The following is a 24,590-nucleotide window of genomic DNA, read 5'->3' on the forward strand; positions in this document are numbered from 1 at the left end:
ATGGTGGTAGATCTCTTCTCAAAGATCAAGGGCATGCTCCTCCTCTTGTTCATCCCGTATCTTTGTTCTAGTCAGCCTGCACCTCCATTTCTGCGTTTCTCCAGCTTCCTGGGTCCTTCCAACACGGTCTACCTCCGCTGGGATCATGATGAACAGGAGATGATGACCTTTGAGCTGCAGGTCCGTACGACTGGCTGGGTGGCATTTGGGTTCAGCCCTCATGGAGAKTTACCTGGATCTGACATTGTGTTTGGAGGCGTATTCCCTAATGGCAGCATCTATTTCTCCGTAAGTTCAAAAGACTTCCTCTGCTTCCYCATTTGCCGGTGTCATGCTCTAAGTATAGTGGTTTGAAAGCAGGTAGGCTCAGCTGGCTGAAAATAGATGTCTAGGGCATATGGGATGCTTAGTCTGTGTGGCCTCCAACTGAGAGGGCAGRAGGGCCTAGGTCTTGTGTCATGTCTGCTACTCCCACAGAGATATCTCAGATACCCTAAGGAATCCAGATGGCACTAGATGTTATTGTTTGGACAAATAAACTGAGCCTGTCTGCAGGTCAAAACCACAGCCAGAACCAATTAGATATGACTGAAGTAATCATGTACCATGAGGTGAGAGGAGGCTCTCAGAAGTATAACTYCTGCTTCATCCAAACCATAGGTCAGTTCATCCAGAAACTTAATGTGATATGCCCACATTTTTCCTTATGAAATCCMTTGATAGGCTAGATATAATTCAGGAAAATGACAGTCAATACAGTTTGCCTCATAAAGATTTGGGGGAGAAAAAATAGTTTTAATTTCTCCCTTCGACTTACTCCCTCAAGTGTCATGATTTTGTGTAGGAACCCACAGCCCAAGTGTACCAAGTTTGTGATTTAGTTTTGCAAAGCAAAAGAGGTCTCCTTGKGATAACTCTGACTCCTTAGTAGTCAGCTGAGAGATGTATTCAACTCCAAAGGTTGCTCCCTCTTGACTAATTTGTGTCTCCCTTAGGAATAGAATAGGGTACATTTGGGATATGCCTCTATCTTTCCACAGGCTGAAGGCAACAACTAAGGATAGATGCCTAATGTTAAACAGCTGGAGTTCAGGAGAAGAGAATACTACTGAGGGAGCTGAATGAGAAATGTGCAAGAAAAAGAGCCAGTTTAATATCATCCAGACACAGAAAGAAAAAGAGTTTACACTGATGAAAAACATTTCAGCTAACAGGGTTTGCAGCTTACAGGGTTTTTACATTGTTCATTCAGGTTTAATTCCTTATTCAGCACAAAAGTAAAATGAATTCTTGTCTGAAAAAAATCTCCCTTGGTGCATTTATAATGTGAGTTAAGTGTGGATGAGGTGAGGTACCTACTCTTATTATTTTTCAATGGTGGGTTGTAAAACTTCTGTTGTAATATCCAGATTTTTGTGATTGTGACATAGACAGTGAATTTTGTTGGGGTAACTGAGGCTACAGAAAAAAAATATTTGATCATTTAGAAGAAAGAGTTGCTTGTTCTTTATTTTTGACTAATGATTAAAAAAAAAGTGATTTGTGGTAAAACCAGAGCACTTAATTTTGTCCTAAAGTGAAAAATCTAAAATGAGAAATTGAAACATTTGGTTTCAAAATTATTAATATGAAACATTTCATCATTTCCAGATGAAGCATTTAACAATTTTAATGKTTTTTTTTTTTGCATTGGTAGCTGAAATTCGTTGGTTAAATTAAAAAAACCTTTTCCCCACAGAAGTTCCAGTTTTATTCAATTTTATTATATATCAGAAAATATCTCCCAGTTATTTCGTTTTGTAGATATTGAAGTAAGCAAGCACATTAATGACTACATAAATATACATTTGCTGAACCCACAGTGCAGACAGTTTTAAGGGAAAATATGTTAGTCACAAAAGATGGAATTTGTAGGTGGTTTTCTGTTTGCATGTCTTCTGCTCCTCCCTTTGCCATTTTTGGTTGCCATTCTCTATATTGCAAACATAACAAAACATTATCTAAATAAAGATTGATGGGATCAAGAAAAATTATCCAAAAATTTTTGTTTCACAGAAGTTTTTTCAGCTTAGCTTTTACTATCTTCCTCTTTCCTAAGGTATATTTAATTTTAAAGATCTTACTGGCTTTAAAATAACTGATTTTCATACTGTCTTTGAATTTTGTTCTTTGAATGAAAAAGCATAGAAGGTAATTCAGAACAATAGGAAAATAAAAGATGTATTCTCTGACCATGATGTCTACCTTTGTAATTGGAGCATTGGGTTAGAGAAAAATTAACCAGAATATTTTGACAGTTCAAAGCTGTTGATGAATTTAAGGAGAAAAAAGAATGTCCAAGAAGATACTGAGAAATTCAACAAAAGCTGCAAATAGGTTTTGAAATCACCACTTCAAGGAGCAGAAATGGGAGGAGAAAATACCAGAAAGAATTTCACATAAAAATACTACTTTTTCAAGATCACTCTGGAAAACTTCTCTATTCTCATTATCCTTCCAAAGTTGAGTTCTATAACAAAACTTTTCAATGCAGCACATTAGSGATCTGTTTGCTGTATTCTACTTCAGCTCTCTTTTAGAGAGATTTTCATTTCATTTGCAACCACTGTCTTCTCATTTGTCTCGTCATTTGAACCCCTTTGCCACAAAAACATGATGGGTTTTACTCCTTTTTATACTTTCCATTGCTTCCTGCACCTGTGTGTACAGCCCTGCCTTTTTGCCTTGTATTTTCACAGCAGCAATTATTATAGTCCATTGTGTTCCCAGTGAGATTTCTACAGGAACTAGACCTTTAGATGCTTTTCATACCCTGCCTTATATTTCTACACATTTTTACTGAGTAACAATTGCATTTGATGACCTCAATCATGTCTTATTTGACCTATAGAAATGTGTTGTTTATCTTTTTCCAGATTGTATGGAAAATCTAGCCAAAAGAGGTAAAATAGAAACTTTGGGGTGCTCAGAACATTTTATTCGAGCTTTTTTTTTTTTTTTTTTTTTTCAAGAGAGCTTAGTTTACTTCCCAACCTGCATAGCTGAGTCAGATGTGCTAAAATGTCTCAGCCTGCATCAGGTCACTCTCCTTCAGGGAGCCAGGATGACCAGAGGCCTTCCTCTAGGTGGTGGGGTGCAATGGCTGCTGTTACTTTGGGCAGCTGGATATGGTAAGCATTGGATGTGACTTCTCTTTGGTGGGTTTGTGGAAATCAGCAGTGAAAGCAGAGGTGCTTTTCCATGAAGGGAATACTTTGATAATTATTCAGTTTCCATGAGCAATATTTAGAAATTTGACTTCTYAGACTGTATAAAGTTTTCCTGTCCTCTCTGTTGCCTTTACCACTGTTCCTTCTCCAGGATTGTCACATTGTAGATGAGGCAACCCTTGAGGAAGATGAAAGCCAGGACTACCAACTGCTGTCACTGACAGAGGATAAGACCTTCACCACCATGTTGTTCAAACGTCACCTCCRGACATGTGACCTGAATGACCTGGATATCACAGTAAGAAAGCAGACTGATCAAGCAAATTCAAAAAAAAAACCCTGCTCTTATGACCCACTGTATTCCCATATCCTCCAGATCAGATGTGATAATGGCAAGTTTTTCTCATAACAGTACAATATATTTATAACCKCAGGGGCATTATATTGATATTTTCTTACAATGCCTTCCATCAAAGAATTCAGAAGATGTAAATCTCAAATTTTTCTGAATTGAATACAGAGCTTAAAAATTGTGTTTGTTTTCTGGCTATCACTTGTTTGCCACATATAAGCAGACAATCTAATATTGAAGATGAAATTTTTCATTCATCTACAGTCAGTATTTTGGTAAGAATTGTGTTTGGGAAATTTATAATGGTTTGAGAATTCTGGTCCTTCCCTTTTGGAAGAGCTTCATGTTGATCCCAAATGACATTAAAAGCTTTGTCATTAAAATGACAACAAAACCAAAAATTACAACACAAAATGTTTTTTTAAGACAATGACTTTTCAGATAGGAGGAAAAAAAAATGCTTTGTCAGAGTGTTCAAGCACACTGGACACTGACACAGTTTCAGACCTCTGCATGTTTAGATACCATGCACTGTTTCACCTTTACTTCRGGGATCTCTGTGTATATCAGCAGTATTCAAGGCTTAGTCCTCTCAGAAATCTTCTTATCTAGTAGAAGGCTATCAGGTTGCTTAAGCTTGAATTCACAAATCTATGCTGATTACTCAGCTCTTCACATGTCTGGAAATTGTTTCCWGGATTAGTTGCTTCACCATCTTCCAGGAACAGAGATAAGGCTGACTTACCTGTAGATTGCCAGAGCCTCCTTCTTGCTATTCTTCATGATAGCAGYGACAGGTACTATCTTTCAGTCATCAGAATCCTCTCTGGTGATATCTCAGTATCACCATGACCTTTCAAAGACAGTCAAGAGTGGCCTTTTGCAATGACATTTGCCAGCTCCATCAGCACTTATGAGTACATCAGGGCCTATCAACCTGTGTATGTCCAACTTGTTTAGGTATGCCCTAACCCAAACCTCCACAGAGGGTGTTTTCCTTTCTCCAGACTTTCCCTCTGGTCTCTAGGCCTGGAATTTCTAAAGGCCAGTCTTACTTGTATCAAAACATTTAAACACAAGGTGCTGCAGGTTCTGAAATCTTTATCAAAATCCTTACATTTTTTTCCTGGCTTTCTTCCATTTCACACACCACCATTTAAATAGCCTGCATATGTGTATATGCATTCYCTAAATAGGTGTATGAAATAACAGTGGGTAAAGCTTTAGTAGAGTCTTCTCCCATCARCACCTCTTGATTCAGTAAGAAGGAGCTCTTATGTCTGTATCTGGACAAGAGGAACCTTTGTGTTGCACTGCTTACTTTCTGTTGTGTGTGCTGGTGTAATGTCTGAATGTCTGGGTATAACTACCTGTACCAAATATGCACATCTATAATATGTTTAGGCAACTTTTAACTGCATATAGTTAGTATATATCGTATTTTAATAAGCATGCAGCAATATAAGGCATGTGTTGTGGGGTCAATGCATGTACATATGATTTATGGGAAAGAACGAAGGGGATTTTTCAGTGAAACATTCTCATTACAGATGGACACAGCACGCCTTATTACTGCATTTGGCAYGGATGACACAGTCCAGTTCTTCAAAGGCCAAAGGTTTTCCAAATCTCTTTTCTTGATGAGGTACAGAGGTACATCTGATTCAATTGACCCCAAAATATTCTTCACCTATGACCTGAGGCTGGACAATGTAAGTATTGGACAAAAGTTTTATCCTGCCTGTTAAAAATTTTTTCCTCCCTCTGCCTTTCTTTGCAGAATTGATTAAGCCCACACAGGAGYTTTGGGTTGCACAAGTTGAAAAATACGCATGATTAATCTTGGAAATATGCAACAGAGCAGAAATGAAATGGGAAGGGATTGGCTTGTGTGGAGGGTGAAGGGCTGCTTTGTTAAGAAAATACTGTAAGTTACTACCTGTTTCTTTGTCTAGAATTTAGGGAGCAAAACACAGGCTATTTAACTGTGGTAAAATTATCAACAATACAGCCCTAGTGTCTCATCCATATAGACTCATATAAAAATATCTGTAATATACTGAAGATATTCTCTGATTCCCATCTTAGTATCATGGCAACAACATGATATCACAGAGAAAAGAAATACTGGGAGTACATCAGGAACAAAACTTAGTCAGCTCCCAAACTTTACTGCTGAGCAGTGACTATTTGGAGATGTGTATAGCTGAATTAAAGTCCAGATGAACACTGTGGAGCTCCATCTGTGTAGAACAGATCTGGCTTTAAGATTTCAGGACTTTCTATTATGTGGAAGGCAATCACCTCTCATGATTGAATATGAAAGTATTGATGCTCCCTGGGTACCAAACTGTGCCACATCCATGGCAGGCAGAGAGAGAACATCTATGGTTGTAACAGCAGTGGTGGCACTTGAACATAAGCAGTTGAATGAGTATCCAGGGCAATTTATAGCATGTCTAATTCTGGATACTCGGTAGCCCTTCCTCAGCAAGTACTCTGTCCACAGTCAGCTCTGAAGAACAGCATGCCACCTGTGATGGTTAGAGAAAGGCAGAGTATCTCAGAAAAACAGAAGTACACATTTGTGCTCTGCTTGTGACTCCAGAGAACTGGCAGACAAAAACTTTTGATGGAATGCAATGGAGGTTTCCCACATTCAGTTCATGTTGTAATAGGCAAATTAGTAATGCAATTCCCTTTTGGAAAAATACTGAAAAAAAAATAAATAGAAAAGAACTTAAGATCTAGTGGAGTTGACAAATTTATTTCCTTTTCACTAGAATATAGCCTCATCTTCTTGACTCTTTAATCTTTTCTTTCATTGCTACCAAAAATCAATCAGTCCTTGCTAAATGCATCATCCTTCCTTCCTCTCCTGACTGGAGGACATGAGTCTCGTTCTATGCTCCATTCTCCTTGGACTTGCCCCTTGTTGGGTTCTCCATTCTTATACACACATTATTGGATTGCCAGGGGAATCTTTATGTGACTCATGTATCCCTGTTTTTTTCCCAGTTTGCTGTTCCAGCTGAAGAAACTAAGTATGCCTGTACCTTTATCCCGCTGCCCATAGTCAAGCAGAAACATCACATCTACAAGGTACACTGCTACACTGTCTTACAGAGGAAAAATAGGGCAGGGTAGAAATGCCACTTGAATTCTGGTTGCAAGTTTGTCTTTTACAGCATTCTTGAACTATCTTTCACTGCCCTGGRATCAGCCAGTTAATTTGTCCACCTTGTGTGGAGATAAACTCTCTGCCTTGTTTCTGACTTTGGAAGCATCGTTGTCTACATGTACATCACACCTGAAGGAACCTTGCTGCAAGTTGAATGACTCTCAGTGCAGTGAGCTCAGGCCACATTACATACAGATATCAATAAGAACAAAAGCAGCCTCCAGAATTTTCTGTATTTGAAAAGAATGCAAAGACTTTTGCTATTGTCTTTGGAAATAGCTAGCAAGAGACAACTAACAATTTCTGCAGTCCAGTTTTTAGTATGCAAAATCAAGRAAAAAAAGAAAAGAAATGGGATTTTTCCATGGCAAGTCCAGTTTATTTTTTAAGATAAATTTGCTCCAAGGTCAAACAACTCTTCTTAGTTTTGCAGATTTTGAAGGTTTAAAAAGAGATGTTCCAGGGAAGTGACATAAGGCAAAATTCAGAAGGAAAAATTTACATGGACTGAAAAAGTAAGAATTTGAAAGTCAATCCTACAGAACAAACTGAGGAGTTTTATTCAGCTCTTGTGGTAAACATCAAGACTTTGAGATCTGATCTCATCAGTGCTAGTGAAAAGTTCAATGATTAATGAACAGATTCAGATTATTTACAGGCTTACTTTTAACTATCTTGGTAATAGTTGTTTTGGCACAACTGAGGGGGCAGTGAATTATAGCGAACCTGAGATCAAGGTCCCTTAAGCTGCTCTGCAGCCAAGAAAATGCTATATGAGATAAGTTAATTACATTCCTAGTCTGATGTTGCACTGCCCAGCATAAAAGGTCAGATAGACATCTCTGTTATTCTGGTTGAGGGAAGGTGTTTTAGGGGAAGATGCAAATCCATTCTGGGATAAGAGACTCTGCAGGGTACATACTGAAATGAATAGACAAATAATCATTTTCAGTTTACCATTCATCTTGTAAATCAGCCTGTATCTGTTTGCCCAAGCTTCTGTCCTTGGAAATCACTAGCAAAAGGTAAAACTAACATTTACCCCACTCTTCTTGTTGCCCAGGAAAGAAATATTTTAGTGTTGAAAATCACTTTTTCTTTTTTTATTCTGTTTCTTGGTTACAGTTTGAACCTGTAATAACACCCCACAACATAACTTTGATTCATCACATTCTGGTTTATGCCTGTGGCAATGCCAGTGTGTTACCCAATGGCACAGATGACTGCTATGGAGGAAATCCAGATTTTGCCCTGTGCTCTCAGGTGTTTGTGGGCTGGGCTGTTGGGGGAAAGGTGAGTGTGAAAGGTTTGTTCCATCTCCAGTTTCTTGTTATGCCACACAGTAAGGCTTTCAYTTTGATGTTTAATAGATCTTTCACAAAATCTCCTTGTGCTAGTACCATACAAGAGGAGAAAGTGTACCTACTTGCCTTATCTTTTTTTCTGTCTCTGTGTCTTTTTCAGCATAATTAAATTAAAAGTTAYGTTAAACTGGTGCTTCTGATTAAGTTAGTAAGCCAGTTTGCTGTTCCAGCTACAGAAACTAAGTATGCCTGTACCTTTATCCCACTGCCCATAGTCAAATAGAAACATTACATCTACAGGGTACGCTGCTAGACTGTCTTACAGAGGAAAAATAGGGTGAGGTAGAAATGCCACTTGAATTAAGTTGGCCTAGTTAATAGCCATGTCTGCACAAATTTTAGCATCTATCTTGTGATGCTCATTCTGCCTTTCCAGGCAAAATGTATTTTGTATTTCTATAGTATGCATGTACATGAGAAGGAAGAGACAAAGGAAATGAGGTTTAGTGAAGCCATTAGACTCATTTGATTTAGAATATGCAGTGCTAATGCTGATATGAAATTTACTGCAAGAGTGTACATATGCTTTATATACATTTCATATTAAATACAGTATAAAATAAAAATGAAACTAATCAAAATGATAAAGGAAAAATAAAATTAAAAAATTCTTCCTTATTCTAATTCAAAGGGAAAAGAAATGTAAATGGCAATATTTACCACAACATTCTGGTTTGTAACAATATCTAAATAAATATTCACAGATGCATGAAAATCAAAACTTCTTTTTCTGTAAATTTCCATTAGCTATCAATCACTAAGAAAACAGAGCAGAGTTAAAAAAGAATTGCTCAGTATAATTATAATCCTCTTCTTCCCTTTCCACAAGTCCTATCAATTTCCAGATGATGCTGCATTCTCCATAGGGACACCTTCAGACCCTCAGTACATCCGACTGGAAATCCACTACAGCAATTTTGACTTGTTACCAGGTGGGTAATATTGGGGAGTTGTTTGACAAAGAACAGCCTAAGGGTCAAAATCTCAAACCTCACCTATATACCTATTAAAAACCAACTACTACATGAAATCCTTCCTTAGTTTAGCACAAGCTTCAGGACAGTAAGCCAAAGCTGGCGGGGGTTCCCATTCAGCAAGGAACTTTAATTCTGAAAACACAGGTAGTTCTACCTGTATACATTAGACACGTCTTGTTATAGAAAACCTGAGCACATCTAGCTGCTGTGATGCTAGAGGATGTGTGGGAATGTTAGAGGAATGGCAGGGAAAAATGGACATGATTGACAGAAAAGAGCAGCAGAATTGGAAGGGACACAGTGGCTGAGGGAGAAGTAGATATATTCAAGGGTCAGGATGGAGCCTGGAGAATGTAATACACTTCTATGACCTTCAGCACTCACTTCCTATGACGGGTTGCAAAGGCTGCYACCATGGTATTTGTTACTATTTTATAGACGGGGAAACAAAAGTGTGGTGTGATTTTATAGGAACTACCTAAGACCATGACCAGGACTAGATCAAGATGCACTGAGTGMAGAAGCACTCCCAGAAGATGTGTGACCTGCGTCTTGCATGACTTTGAGATGGCATGACAGTGCATTATACCACTGAGGGCAGGAGAGCTTAGGCCTCCCTGCAGGGTCTATGCCTGATCACAGCAGAGTTGGGAAACAGTAACTACACGTGTTGCTACTTCATGCCCCAATTCTAATAAATAGCTAATGTCCCCTCCTGAAGAAAGACAGGGAAGTATCCAGAGTCAGAGTAACAACACTTATCTAGAGGTCCAGGGGTAGGAAGAGGGCAGAGATAAGATGGAGATACAAAACTAGAAGTACAGGTGACTCAGAGTGCAAATATGAACAGGACAAACTGATACATATAAGATGCTAGAAGCAGGGAGTATCTAGACACTGAGAAAAGTAGAGATGGGAATCCTGTCTGGGTGTTGGGAAAAAGGAGGATTTGGACATGCACAGGTTGAATGAAAAGCTGAGAAACCTGTGAGCCAGAGAWGTTACCGGACTGTTGAAGGAGCATTCACATTTGTTTTAAAGGTTTGATTGACAGCTCAGGGGTCCGAATCTACTACACACCAGAGCTACGGAAATATGATGTGGGGGTTCTGCAAACAGGCATTTTCACTTTCCCTGTACATTTCATCCCTCCTGGAGCAGAATCCTACAGATCTTATGGTCTTTGCAATACCAGCCAGTTTGATGAAGTGAGTATGGGGAAATCCTTCTTGACCTTTCCCTCTTTGGACTTTCATCTTGCTCTAGACACATTCAAAAATGTTTGGTGCAGGGTACCATCTTAGCCTCCATTTCCATATGTTGCAAAATGAATACCTACTCCGATGTAACTGGTCAGAAGAAAGCTAAGGTTTGGCATAGCAGGCAGTGGTCAAGGTCATTAACAGAGCTGTGTGGTCATTTCAGAACCATGGCTCAAACACCAGTTCACCCTATTTAAGTGGAAGGAATAAAAAAACAAAGGAAGTAGAGACTTCTCAAGACCCTCCAGGGATTCTATTATACCACATATAAGAGGCTCTTGTCCTGCTATAGGTGTGTAGGATGGCAGATGTTGGGCTGGGAGGATGTCATGCCAGCTCTTAGGTCAAGAAGGCATCTCTAGAGCAGAGACTAGGTATCCCTCCAAAAAAATGCCAAAAGGTTGTTAAGGATAGTCAGGCTGGTGGACTGCATGACCTAGGGGTTCCTTTCCTTCAGACCTGCTAGATGTGAGGTTGACACTTTTCTACATTCTAAGACCCGCTGCTGAGGCTGGGGGCAAATTTCAAATACATAGACATCCTCAGCCCCAGAACACACAGAGCAATCTCAGCCAGCCACAACCAAACCAACATAGACAGGAGAGCAGTATGGTTACCCAACAGTGCCCACATAAGCACGGACAACACAAATGGTCTGATTCAGTTCCTTCTCTCTAGCTAATCAGGCTTAAATTTCACTAGTGGAGCAGACACACTCACTTACCGAGCTCCCATACTTATATCTGTATGATATAAGACCTCTGATCCACATCTTAAATCCTTCACATACCTGTGCCCAAACCCTGGACTCTTTATGCAGTTTCTGGCCTGGACCTTGGGGTTTTCCAGATTTTGGTGTCCTCTTACTTGGGAGCTAGTCCAGTTTGGAGTTTTCTAGTGGACCACTTTGCCCAAATACACAGACACAAACACACATATACACAGAATAGAGAGCATGCTTGCACAGGGAAGAGTTGGGAATAGAGTTTAATAGGAAGATAGAGTAGACTGCAGCACAGGGCTTCCCGAGACAAGCTTACTGATCAGCAGTCTGCTTAACAACTGGCCTTTTCTCTCTCCATTTTTCCATGTTCATTCCTCTTTCCATACCTTTGATCTTTATCCCATAATAAATTTTGTAAATTCCCATAATCTGCTTAAAACATCCCATAAGTTTTACATGGTCCCACAGTCCCTCTTCAACACCACATAACAGGTCTCCTTCCTAAGAAATCTGTGGTAATCTTGGTTTTCTTCTTCCTATAAGTTACAAAGATTCTCTCTGTACCACTTCAGGGTTACATATGAGTGGTTCTTTTAATGGCCCATTGATTAGTCTTAAGATTTCTACTTTTGCTTTTTCCGGTATCTTCTGGTTTTATTAGGGTTTGTGTACCTGCAAGTTTAATTTATTAGCTCTCCTATATCTTAACTTTGTTTTTTATCTTGAATAGCTGCTGACAAGGTATCCATGTAGTAACCAGCATAAGGTATCACAGACACCTTTGCCAGGGTACCTAGAGCAAGATAAGCAATTTTCAGAAAGGAACACTGCAGCAACCTTTAAAGAACTAGTGGGATACTGGAAGGAATGGGCTGAACTTTCTTTTTCAAAAAAAGAATTGTTAAGCTGACATTTACAAACACATCCATCAGACCTTAGACTCCATGGGCAGACCTAAGATGTAGTGCTGAACTCTGACTGCTGGGCTCTGACCTTTCCCATTTTGTACTGCAGATGAATGGATCACCAGTTCCAGAGCTGCACATGTTTGCGTACCTTCTTCACACCCACTTGTCTGGCAGAGGAGTGAAAGCTGCCCAATACCGGTAAGAAAAGCAAGCTCTGGGGATCAGTCCCCGCCTCCTGGGCTGGAATGGTTCAGGATCATGTTCCTAGGCTAGTCTCCGAGGAGACTTTGGTTGGAAATCAGCACTGTCTGAGTTGCAGTACAAAGAGCTGTCAATTCAGTGGAGAGTAAAACTATGCCTATACAGTTAAATAATGCATGTCCAGACAGTAAGCTSAAGCACTGGACTGCTGTTTATCCACACTGATCACTCCTAGAAGCATTAGAAGATGCTCTTAAATGAACTTGTCCCTGCAAGCCAGACACAGCCTGATGATAGGCAGGCACAGTCCTAGGGATTGCATGTGCCAATTCCCACGGGCTGCATGGGAAAAACTACGACATATTATGGCTTCCTCCACAGTCCTCCCACACTAAAGACTTCAGCACACTTAYGTACCCGCTGATCACACCCTAGCCCCTGAAACATGTGTTCTCAGTTTTAAACTATGAAAACAGCTTACAGCATAGCATTTGAACACACTTCAGACACTTTGAACTGGAAAATAAGTAAGAGATAATAAATAACTGCAACTTAGGCCAAAAAGTCATCATCACACAGATCCAAGTCCTTGCTAGTGTAGGTAAGAGGCCTGTCTCCTCATTAAGTTTCTAGTTTCAGAATAACCCAGCATGAGACAAGAATTCACACAACAGCCAGTAAGAGTGAGGCAAACACTTAGTCATCTGCCAGTTTGCCAGAAAACAATCCCTGAGTGCTCACAGTGGAACCTTCAAATTCTCTGGTGACCTGCACTGCATTGTTGGTTCACTCTCCACCTCCAGGGTATCATGTGAATTCTATCTGGGATGGTAAGGGGAAACTTCGGCAAAGATTGGCCAAAGTAGTATTCTCTTGGGACTCTCCCTTGGACAGTTCAGTTGTTCCACAAACAGGAACAYTTCTGGTTTGAACAACTCAACTCCTGCAACATATTGCATAATATGTGGCCCCACTTGGCTGTGCTGTCACATCAAATCCTCAAAGCCTGGCACTGTCTCATACACTGCCTCACATACTGACTCTTTGCAGAGACTCCACACATATTGAACTAATCATGTAGCCACAGAAGGATCCTGAATTGCATTATTCTCATGGGGGACTTCAGCCACCCTGACATCTGCTGGAAGGACTACACAGYAAGGCACAAACAGTCCAGGAGGCTCCTGCAATGCACTGATGATAACTTCTTGTCACAAATGGTGAAGGAGCCTACGAGGAAGGGTGTCCTGCTGGATCTTGTCCTTACCAGCAGAGAGGGACTGCTTAGAGATGTGAAGGTTGGGGGCAGCCTTGGCTGCAGTGACCGTGAGATGGTGAAGTTCAGGATCCTGCAGGAAAGAACTAAGGCAACAAGCAGGATTGCAATCCTGGATTTCAGGAGAGTAGACTTTGGGCTCTTCAGAGATCAACTTGGAGGAATCTCATGAGKTAAGGCCCTAGAGGGAAGGGAGGTCCAGGAGAGCTGGCTAGTTTTCAAGCATCACTTCCTCTAAGCTCAAGAGCGCTGCATCCCTACGAGTAAGAAGTGCAGCAAAGGGGGCAGGAGACCTGCATGGGTGAGCAAGGAGCTCCTGGTCAAAATCAGACAGAAGAAGAAAGTCCTCAGAATGTGGAAGAGGGGACAGGTTACTTGGGAGAATTATAGGAATGAAGTCAGAGTATGTAGAGAAGCAGCGAGAAAGGCTAAGGCCCAGCTGGAATTGAGTCTGGTAAGGGATGTTAAGAACAACAGGAAGGGCTTCTTCAAATATATCAGCAGCAAGAGRAGGACTAGGGAAAATATGGGCCCACTACTGAATGGGGTGGGGGCCCTGGTGACAAGGGATACAGAGAAGGCAGAATGCCTTCTTTGCTTCAGTCTTCACTGCTAAGGGCAGCCCTCATGAATCCCATAGCCTGGGCCTAAGGGAGAAAGTCTGGAGAAGGGAAGACTTACTTTTGGTTGAGGAGGATAGGGTTAGAGATATTCTGGGCAGGCTAGACATCCAAAAATCCACGGGCCCTGATGGGATGCCCCACGGGTACTGAGGGAGCTGGCAGGTGTTGTTGCCAGGCTGCTCTCCATCATCTTTGAGAAGTCCTGGAAAACAGGAGAGGTGCCTGAGGACTGGAAGAAAGCAAATGTCACTCCAGTCTTCAAGAAGGGCAAGAAGGAGGACCCAGGCAACTCCAAGCTGGTCAGCCTCACCTCCATCCCTGGAAAGGTGATGGAACAGCTCATTCTGGATGTCATCTCCAGACATATGGAGGAAAAGAAGGTGATCAGGAGTACTCAGCATGGATTCATCAAGGGGAAATCCTGCTTAACCAATCTGATAGCYTTCTATGATGGMATGACTGGCTGRGTAGATGAGGGGAGAGCAGTGGAYGTTGTGTACCTTGACTTCAGCAAGGCTTTTGACACTGTCTCCCATAACATCCTCCTAGAGAAGCTCAGGAAGTGTGGGTTAGACRAGTGGACAGTGAGGTGGATTGAGAACTGACTGAAAGGCAGAGCTCAGAGGGTCATCATCAATGGCGTGGAGTCCAGTTGGAGGCCTGTGGCAAGTGGAGTTCCCTAGGGCTCAGTATTGGGTCCCATCCTGTACAGCTTTTTCATCAATAACCTAGATGAAGGGATAGAGTGCCTCCTCAGCAAGTTTGCTGATGATACCAATCTGGGAGTAGTGGCTGATGCACCTGAGGGCTGTGCTGCCATTTGGAGAGCCCTGGACAGGCTGGAGAGCTGGGCGGAGAGGAACCTCATGAGGTTCAACAAGGGCAAGTGCAGGGAAAAATAACCCTAGGCACTGATACAAGCTGGGGGCTGACCTTCTGGAGAGCAGCTTTGCAGAGAAGGACCTGGGAGTGCTGGCGGTTGACAAACCTAACCATGTGCCAGTAATGTGCCCTTGCGGTCAAGAAGGCCAACGGTCTCCTGGGGTGCACTAGGAAGAATGTTGCCAGCAGGTTGAGGGAGGTGATCCTGMCCSTCTRCTCAGCCCTGCTGAGGCCTCATCTCGACTATTATGTCCAATTCTGGGCTCCCCAGTACGAGAGAGACTTGGAGCTACTGGAGAGAGTCCAGCGTAGGGCTACAAAGATAATCAGAGGGCTGGAGTATCATCTGCCTCATGAGGAACGGCTACTAGAGCTGGGCCTGTTTAGCCTGGGGAAGAGCAGACTGAGGTGAGATCTTATCAATGTGTACAAGTACCTGAAGGGAGGGTGTGAGGGGGACAGGGACAAACTCTTTTCAGTTGTCCCATGTGACAGGACAAGAGGCAATGGGCAGAAATTGAAGCACAGGAAGTTCCATCTGAACGTGAGGGGGAATTTCTTCACTGTGAGAGTGACAGAGCACTGGAACAGGTTGCCCAGAAGGCCTGCCTGGATGCAACCCTGTCTAACATGCTCTAGGTGACCCTGCTTGAGCAGGGAGATTGGACTAGGTGATCTCCAGAGGTCCCTTCCAACCTTACTGATTCTATGATTATAGGCAAGCTGCAGAAGACTGTGCCTGGATCCCAAAACTAATGCAGAGCTGTCTAGTCTAGCAGGGCAGATGTTGTCTAGTTTGGCCTCTGAGCACACATATGAAATATCATTCAGAATAATCTAGATTGTTCTGAACTGGTACATCTGCCTGTACAAGCATTTTCACAAGTATCCCAAAACACTCATGGACACCCTACACTCAAACATGCTTTTACATATGCTGGTCCTCACCATTCGTCATTGTCTGTCAAAGGCCAGTCTGCCAGTTCCCCAGCCTGCTGTCTCTTGGCCTTTGCCTTTGCCAAGACCTCTTCTTAGGAATGAGTAAATGTTAGCTCAGATCACATTCTCTTGCACCTGGATGTGCTTCCTGGAGATGGCATTTGGCATGGGCAATTGGCTTCCAGACACTAGGGAATGCAGAGGGCTGCAGCTTTAGCACTGGCCTCATTTTGAGCATATCTCTCTAGCCACTTCACAGACATGCTAAGGAACGGGGCCAAGAGACTAGAAGCTCCTTCAAAGGCAACCTGAGTAAAATTGAAATAAAAAAAATTCTGATGAATATTTTGCCATCTCTGGCCAGTGGCATCTGCAAAGTAGCAGCCTCTGCAGCCTAACTGTTACATACCGAAGGGAGGGAAAATGTTTCAAGAACTTTTTGAAACACACTTGGCCTGCTATAACTGGATCAAAGACAAAGGTAGTTTGTAACTCAAAAGGTACATTGTGAATATGCCCATCTCCTCATATGTGGGCCCCTATACCTGTCTATGTCCCTCAGGAACAGCATATAACAGCTTGCATCTGTGGTTGTTTCCTGGAAGAAGGGCAGCTATTAGCTCCAAAATCATCTTTCAGTTTCAATGCTACTGATCTCTAGCACAAATATGCCTGACACTTAGATTGGTATGCTAGATAGCAAGAGAAGGGGAGTGCTCTGTCTTGCTAGTTAGCACCCTCCAGGTGCATACACCAACCAGTAGAGAGTGATATAATCAAAAAATGTACTCTTGAGCTTCAGAAGAATATGGAAGATTCTGCCACTTAACCAGGAATCACTTCAGGTCTGTCTAGAGAGAACTAGAGTGAGAGTTCAATTTATTTAGCATGAGCATATTTCTACGAAAAGATTTTTACAGATTTTATTTACCTTGCTGGAACCATGTCCTGAAAACACCTCAATCAGACCCCAGACTAGAAGGTCAAGTGTTTGAAATATCTTCTGAATAGACATGATCCAGTGATCCAGGCATAGGCAGAGGTGGAGGTAGCTGTTTTGGGGGTGATTTTTCTAGTAGCATATATAATGTCTGTGCTGCTCTCAGTCATTCGCYCAGTTAGTGGAGCCTCCAAACTGTTTGGAGCATAGAGCAGACTGTGGTCTTATTTCTGGCAATTTGGGGCCTTTCTATGGTAGACTCTGGCTGAGAGTTTTCCTCTGGATAATGTTCTTTCTGCAGCCTTTAACTCTGGGCCTTGGTAACACAGCTCTGTTTTCTTTTTAGGGGCTTAGTTCCAGAATAGCCCAACATGGGCCACRAGTCACACAGAGACAGTATGAGTAAGGGAGGTAAAGCTATTTTGTTCCACTCAGCTGTAATAGTTTTTGGATCCTGCTCTTCAGGCAAATTGCATGGTACACATAACCTGTGTGTTACATGACTTGGTGTCCTGAGATACTCCCCATCTCTCTACCATCTACCACAATGCCATTGTGGCATTCAGGTACTGCTGAAATTTGCCTAATCCATGCCTGTAGTATTCTTTTCAAGAAAAGACATTAAAGTCCTCAGCCATATGGCAGGACAATGCTGGAGGGATCCTACAGAGACTGCCTTATGCTATTCAGACCTGAGGGCAGTGTGGAAGATGCTAGTGTAGACTTCTGTGAAGTCTGGCCTTCAAGCCAGGTTTCTTCCTTTCCAAGTCAATTTTACTAAAAGACATGGCTAAATAACAGTGTGAGCCCATCAGTTCACTTGCCTTAGAGCTGCAAGGAGTCACAAAGTTGGCCTAGCACAAGCAAGCAGGGTCTTTGACAGCTACTAGAAGGGCTTTTCCATAGGTGCTACAAGGGTTTGTAGGCTAGAGGCCTTGCTCTGATGATGACCTAGATGCTCTTTGCAGTGTGCAGTATGGATCTACCTAGCTAGGAAGAGCTAAGGACCTGTAAAAGGGATTGGAGATGTGGTGCTAAAGCCTGAGACTACCTCAGGAACAATATCGCAAAGCACTGTATAGAAGTGGGAAGGACAAATTTTCAACTGATACATGTGCACCTACAAAGGAGAGCCTCAAGAGCCTCCCAGCTCCACTGTGCTAAAATTCAGGAGTCTTTTCGGGGAGGAGAGGGGCTGTAATGTGAGTGCTTCAGTTCTTCTGGAATCCTAGATTGTCATCCCAAAGGCTTAAGTTTCAAGGCACAATGATTAGTGTGATATAAAAAGTTCTGATTTGGATTCCAAGGCAAAGCGAATTGGGTGTGAATTTTGAAGTGTATGCTTGGGATTGACTAGTCACTAGAAATACATTCCATGCATTATGGCAGAAATCAGGTATGATTTCTGGAGTAGATATTTTTGGCTTCTGTTTATTTCTTCCAGGAACCAGGTATTCTATATCCCTCCATGCAAGCACTGTAACTTTCTCCCCTTCTTATTTTTACTAGGAATGGTGAGCAGCTGGGGATCATCTGTGAGGACAATAAGTATGATTTCACACTGCAGGAGATTCGGGACATGAAGGAAATCATCACAGTCAAACCAGTACGTTCCTCCTCTGGGATCTATCTGTGGGCTGTCACATTGGGGAAATAGTTAGTGTCAGAGATATCAGAACACATTAATACATTCTTTCCTTCATTCTATTTTAGAATTTGGCCTATTGTTTTCACAGTTTCCTGGTTCTGCATGTTGGAAGTGGTTGTTCTGTGTGCTTTCCTCGTACAGCTTTGACAATGTGACCTACTGTGTTCCCTAGGGGGATGAGATCCTGGTGGAATGTAACTTTCAGACACTGGATCGGTCAGAGATTACTTTCGTAAGCTCGCTTTTCTACTTACAAATTATCCATTGCATTTAAAATTAGTTTATCCCCATTAAAATCTTTTGAGCAGACAGGTCTATGTTCCTCAGCCAAACACAGCACTGGCAAAAACTTCTTGGGTCAGTCAAACACATCCTGAGGCAGGCCTCCCATGGTTGCTCCATAGCTGGAGAGCAGCTCTCCAGTAAGCTTCTCCTCCTACGAGCTTGTGAACAGACTGCCAAGGCAATCTTACCCCTAATACTATATAAGCTAACTCTTGTCTAAAGATTCAAGTGCAAATAGTGAAACTTGCAGCTGCACAGGCTGAACACCTGGATTTAGTGGACAGGCTGAGGTCAAATACAGAAGTTAACCTAAGCCAAATCTGATTTGGATTTCTCAAAAATTAAAGACATTCTTTTCAGTTCTTGTTCAGATCCCAGACATCTGTTTCATTATGCTCTTTTGCAGAATGTAGCACATGAACAACTATTTTAAAACTAAGCCTCACACTGGCTTATTTTAGAGAAAATATCTTGCAGATGAGGTAACAATGCAATTGCAATTAAGAATATGCACAAGGTAACTGAGTTTCATTCTGAAGAGGATTCAAGAATTTGTATCCAGAGAGAGTGGTACTGCTTGATTTGGCTGGCCTCATTCAAAAAATAGGAATCAACTGATTCCTACTAGGAATCAACTATTCCAATATGAATCAACTATTATTTCAGATAATTCTCTGGCTGTTTTAGTTGAACTTTGCAAAGTTTCAGATTTGGGAATCCCGTAGATCAAAATATAAATATGGTAGTCTCTCTGAAGGAAAAAAATAAGTAGGTTTAGATCATAAAGACCACAGAGCAGCCTGTTTATCAGACCACCGGGAGTATCCATTGATCTTCTCTGTATCTAACTCCTAGACAGCAAATAGATAAATCTTTTTCACCATGCAGGAGAGAAGGGACACAATGAGAAGAGTATTTCTCCTCATTGTGTCTCAATAGACCTCTGAGTCATCATTGTGTTTTTGCAGGGTGGGCCAAGCACCATGAATGAGATGTGCCTCACATTCTTCTTCTACTACCCTCGTAACAACATCTCCAGTTGTACGGGCTACCCTGACATTTTGTATATTGCGCACGTACTCAAGCAGGAGGCCTCAGAGTGAGTACTGAATCAAAATGTTTCTCAGGGTAGTGGAGTTAAATGTATCTATAAAGAATGATAAATGGAAAAAAAATGAAAATAAGATGTTTCACATGGGGAAGATACGGTCACATACCTGGATCTGTCAAATTAAACTCCCTTTTTGCAGGAATTTATCAACTGTGATACCCTACCAGTCTCTTTTCCTTTATTGTTTTTCCCCTTACTTTCTTTTTTCTGCTTTCCTCATCTTCTCATTGTTTGTGTTCTTTGCTTCCCCATTGTCTCTTATCTTCTGTGCAGTACAGTGGAAGGAATGATGGCAATGGACTTTGTTGACTGGGACAATGAGACTGTCAAAATTGCAGAGAAAGCAGCAAAGGAGGCAGATCAAGTAGTCGTGATTAAAACAATTAATGTAAGTGTCCACTTCTAAGCAGTTTGGGGTTGGGGAAAAAGAGTCAGCTCTGAGGTTATAAGAATAAAACATACTTGAGAGACAGAGCCAGTACCCTACACTTCAGATGACACTGAGAGCTCAGAGCTTATCCACGATTATAGGAATTGAAAGAAATGACCTGAATTATGAAGTCCTTTCTCTTGGGCTGCAATTGCAGTCTGCAATGAATTGTGTAGTAGAAATTTAGTCATCAGTTAGCCTTGAACTATCAAAAAAAAGCTCTTGCATCTCGGAAATGTAACAGCGCTTTACAAGTGATACTGTTGGGAAGGTATTTTTGACACAAGATTATCACAGGGCAAGAAAATAGTGCTGAAGGACCCTCAGGTGTAAAGAAAATGAGTTAGAATAAGCCAGAAAATCCACAGAAATACCTTTCTGGCTTTTTCTATCTAACTGCATWTCAGTGTATCAGACTGATACCTATTCACTTTACAGATAAATTAGAGGAAAAAAATCTTAAACTTGAGTAAGGGTCAAAATTCCATCTTCCACTCCTCTCTCAGAGAACTTCCCTGCTAGCAGAATAGACAACTAAGTCCTGACTTTCTCCAAGATGACAAGTTATGTATCCAGACAGCAAGAAAATTGACAAAATGACATTCAAAACTTGTAGTCTATCCCAGGGTCTAGTGGCTCCCACCTTAATTAAAACAGAACATGTAATTTTATTTTTCCCTCTTTCCTTTCATTTCCAGGAACTGCAGAAAAATGAGAGGGGTCTAATCAGAGACATTATTATTCCAGAGAGGTCTGCCTGTCACAATATTTCTGAAAACCTCTCTCTAGCAGATCTGAGGGCTGCCACAAACCTTGGTTTTGCTGCAGTGCACAGGTCTGAGGCATCGACCACCAAAGATATGGTTTCACTTCCTCTTCTTTCTCTCACACAACTGGTGTTTGCTTGGCTTATCTTGTCCTCTGAGCTCAGGATGTAAAGAACAGAATACCAGCACAGATCACCAGTTGGCTGAAGAAGATCCTACAGTTATCATCTGGTAGTAGGGTATTCCAGCTCTGATGGCCCTAGGACCATCAGGCCATTCAAAGATATTTATATAATAGAAAATTCTCTCCCTTTGGCAAAAATAGGTTGAACTAGCATTTCCAATTATTTTGGTTTCATAAAAAGTACTTTCTAGTATAGTTTGTTCTGAAATCAGAAAAGCAATATACTATAGTGCAGTAAAAACAGGAATACAAGAGCCTCTCTTTAATAGTTGCTGATTGAAATAATAATAATTAAAAAAAGAGAGCTTCCATAGATAGGCTACTACCCTGTATTTACTCAYTGACATTTCAGTAATCTAGTCTCAAGCTATATACATATTCCCTCTAATTAGGCCAGTATAGAAAACAAGGCTCCTTACTTATTCAAACATTTTAATTGCTAATCCAAATAATACATTTGATTCTAAAAATAGTCCTTCTATATCCAGCAACTTCAAAAGAGAAAGGCCTTGCAGTCATTGGCATAGAATTTACCTGTCGATTGCCATATAACAATGAGGCAATGTCTGCGTGTTTATTAAATCATAGATCTGATATATGATCAAAATGCAAAGCTACAGAACCCTTCAAGAATACTAGGCCTTGGGATTAAATGTATGGTTAGTCTATCACCCTGGGTTTTTTCATGTTTTTCTTTCTAATGTTACATGGATATTTTTTTGCAGTGTGACTTGTGAGGATCTGTGATTCTGAAATTAAATTCAGCGTCGCTCCAACTTCAACACTGTCATGATTTTATACAAAGCAGGATAAGACTACCCAAAAACTCCATCAAAACATTCTTCACAAACCAAGACCCATCTACATAGAATGTTTTATTATAAAAAAGGTTGATATTGTGAAAAGCAGCTTCTTTTCTTTACTCTTCTTTACTTTTCCTTTCTTTTTTCTCAAAAAAATTCTTTTTCAGTAGAAACATTTCAGTTAAAAGAATAATGTTTTATATAAAATGTTTAAGTGGAAAGGAAGTGAGAAGACTTCTGGACCATACATGGTAAAGGATATTTTGTTTTGTTTTGTTTTCTATAATACGTCCTGGGGCAGACAATCATCCAGAACACAGTCTTCTTATTATCAACTCACAATGTTCTACTATGAAAACCGAAAACTACTTTTTAACCAAACGGGAGAGTTACAGCATAGTGTGAGAGCAGTAATATTTGTCTAAACAAGATATTTACCTTAGAGTTCCTCTGAAAGTTTTTAGAGGCATGAACTGAGCAAAAAATACTCCATAAAGACATGAAACAGATCTGTATGTGTCACGAAGCATAAGAATAATATCTTTGCAAAATCCTTCTAATTTATGTCATTCTTTTAACAAAAATCCTCCATTTTGCATACAATTACATTTCTTCTTGCAAGGCAAGAGTTCAAAAATGTCTGTCCTGTAAGGAACACTCCTGTATTCCCACTCTTTTTGAGTTCCTAAATAACACTTCCTAAGTAAAAAGAGAGAGAAACAAAAGAGAAAACACTACATACATATTTCTTGCATTTATTTAAGGTTTGACATTTTTCATGTGTTTCTTAAAGAGGTGACACAAGCTTGTAATTTGAGGAGACTAGTAGCACCTGAATAATGAGGCAAATCAAACTGAGGAATAAGGGTCACCTGGGGTCTTGGCTTGGTTATTTTGCATGACTTTCCACTTATGTACTCATTTGCACATTGATACTGGTAGCACAACACAAAAGGTCACGTACATGAATGAAATCACAGAAAGCAGGCTAAATATTTGAGAACACCAAGAGACAATGGATTCTGAAAGATTTTGTGGCCAGTGAGCAAGCTACTTCATTTCACTAGATTGGTGATGTATACTGAGATGCTCCACAGAAGAGCTAGAACAGCTTTACAGCATGGCATAGCCAACTGCAAATGGTGTAACATGGCCTTGCTACTTTTTGACTTCCTGTTTTGCAAGCTGCCATTGCCACTGTAGTAAGTTTAGACCCCTTGAGAGCATGACTGACAACAGAGGAGAACAAAATTAAGAATCAGTTAAAACTATTTCTCCTTTTCTGTTTCACAAAATCCCTTCATTCTCCGAACAGCACCCACATTAACTGAAGCAGTATTTTATGTTGATAATCGTATTAACAGATCATATACGACCAGTGCAAGCTCTTCAGCTGCAGGGACATATACCCAAGCAAAACAGGGAAATTCTTTAAAAGGCAAAGAGGGCAAAAAAGATTACAGGGCAGAAGTAGAATGCATTACACCAGTAGAGCACATAGGGAAGAAAAGGCCAAACCACAAGTAATAATTAATTGTTCTTTCTCACTGCTTCCTGCTTGGTTCAGTAACCTTTCCAGACTTCTGTTGTTACTTGCAGCTGTGTGCTAGCCTGTCATGAAAACAGATCTCTCTCTTTGCATCATGTCTTTCAGACTCCTCTTCATGGTCTGTCTTTAATAGTCTTTTTAAGAACCAGCCTCCCAGAGTAAATCTTAGTTTTTCATGACATATACTCATGTGTGATAAGTCTTAACTCCCTCTTCTTAAACTGGCACAACTTGCCTTCATGTCTTTGCTTCCTCATTTTCTATCCCAAAATGGATGTCAGCATGGATCTAAATGGAGTATGGGATGAGATCAGGATGGGTCCAGGCCTCATCAGTACTTCCTTTTTTTATGAAAGGGCATATTGTGTTTGATGCAACCTCTCATCTGTACATTGAGATAGGGAAGACTAAGATTCTGCATATTTTTATATGTTATTCAGTTCCTGTTATCATATAAGCTACTGTCACTTCTTCATGTTTGCCTCAAAGAGTTTTAGTGAAATGCTGATCCTCACCAAGAGCGGCTATCATAGCCATTAATGATCTGGTCATTTTGGTTCCCTGCCTTTCCAAAAATCTCCTCCTGTGATAGCTCTGCTATAGGTCTGACTCTGTTTGTTAGGAAGGCTTCAAACTTGATGACATTCACAGAAAGTCAGATGTGCATCTCCGTATGTACCATTCAGTGATCACTGAACAGATTATTATAAGGCAACTCCCTTCATATACTTCTATTAATGATATCCATGAATGTTAAAAATACAGTTAATTGCTGAGCAGASCACTACTCTGTGTGAGTTCTCCAATTAAGTCACATTTTGTCTATGAAAATCACCACAAAATTCCATCCTACATATCATGGACAAGCAAACATTCCTTGTTGACATCTCTCTCTGACACAAATGCTCCAAATTCATTTTTTATGGCATATATCATAGAATCATAGAATCAACAAGGTTGGAAGGGACCTCTGGA

General features: G+C 40.9%; 1 protein-coding gene across 1 annotated transcript; it reads left to right on the plus strand.

The window, feature by feature from the left end:
- On the plus strand, positions 1–21,250 carry LOC146599272 (putative DBH-like monooxygenase protein 2). Its single transcript, XM_085298894.1, has 13 exons — positions 1–288; positions 3,361–3,507; positions 5,112–5,273; positions 6,580–6,663; positions 7,868–8,035; positions 8,936–9,038; positions 10,125–10,291; positions 12,084–12,175; positions 18,348–18,444; positions 18,659–18,718; positions 19,740–19,870; positions 20,156–20,270; positions 21,011–21,250. The coding sequence occupies exons 1-13, from the start codon at positions 1–3 to the stop codon at positions 21,248–21,250; spliced, it is 1,854 nt and encodes a 617-aa protein (XP_085155020.1).
- Positions 21,251–24,590: the final 3,340 nt, after the last annotated feature.

The sequence above is a fragment of the Rhea americana genome, unplaced genomic scaffold (assembly GCF_003343005.1).
Source record: "Rhea americana isolate MKP2758 unplaced genomic scaffold, rheAme1 scaffold_142, whole genome shotgun sequence".
Lineage (NCBI taxonomy): Eukaryota > Metazoa > Chordata > Aves > Rheiformes > Rheidae > Rhea > Rhea americana.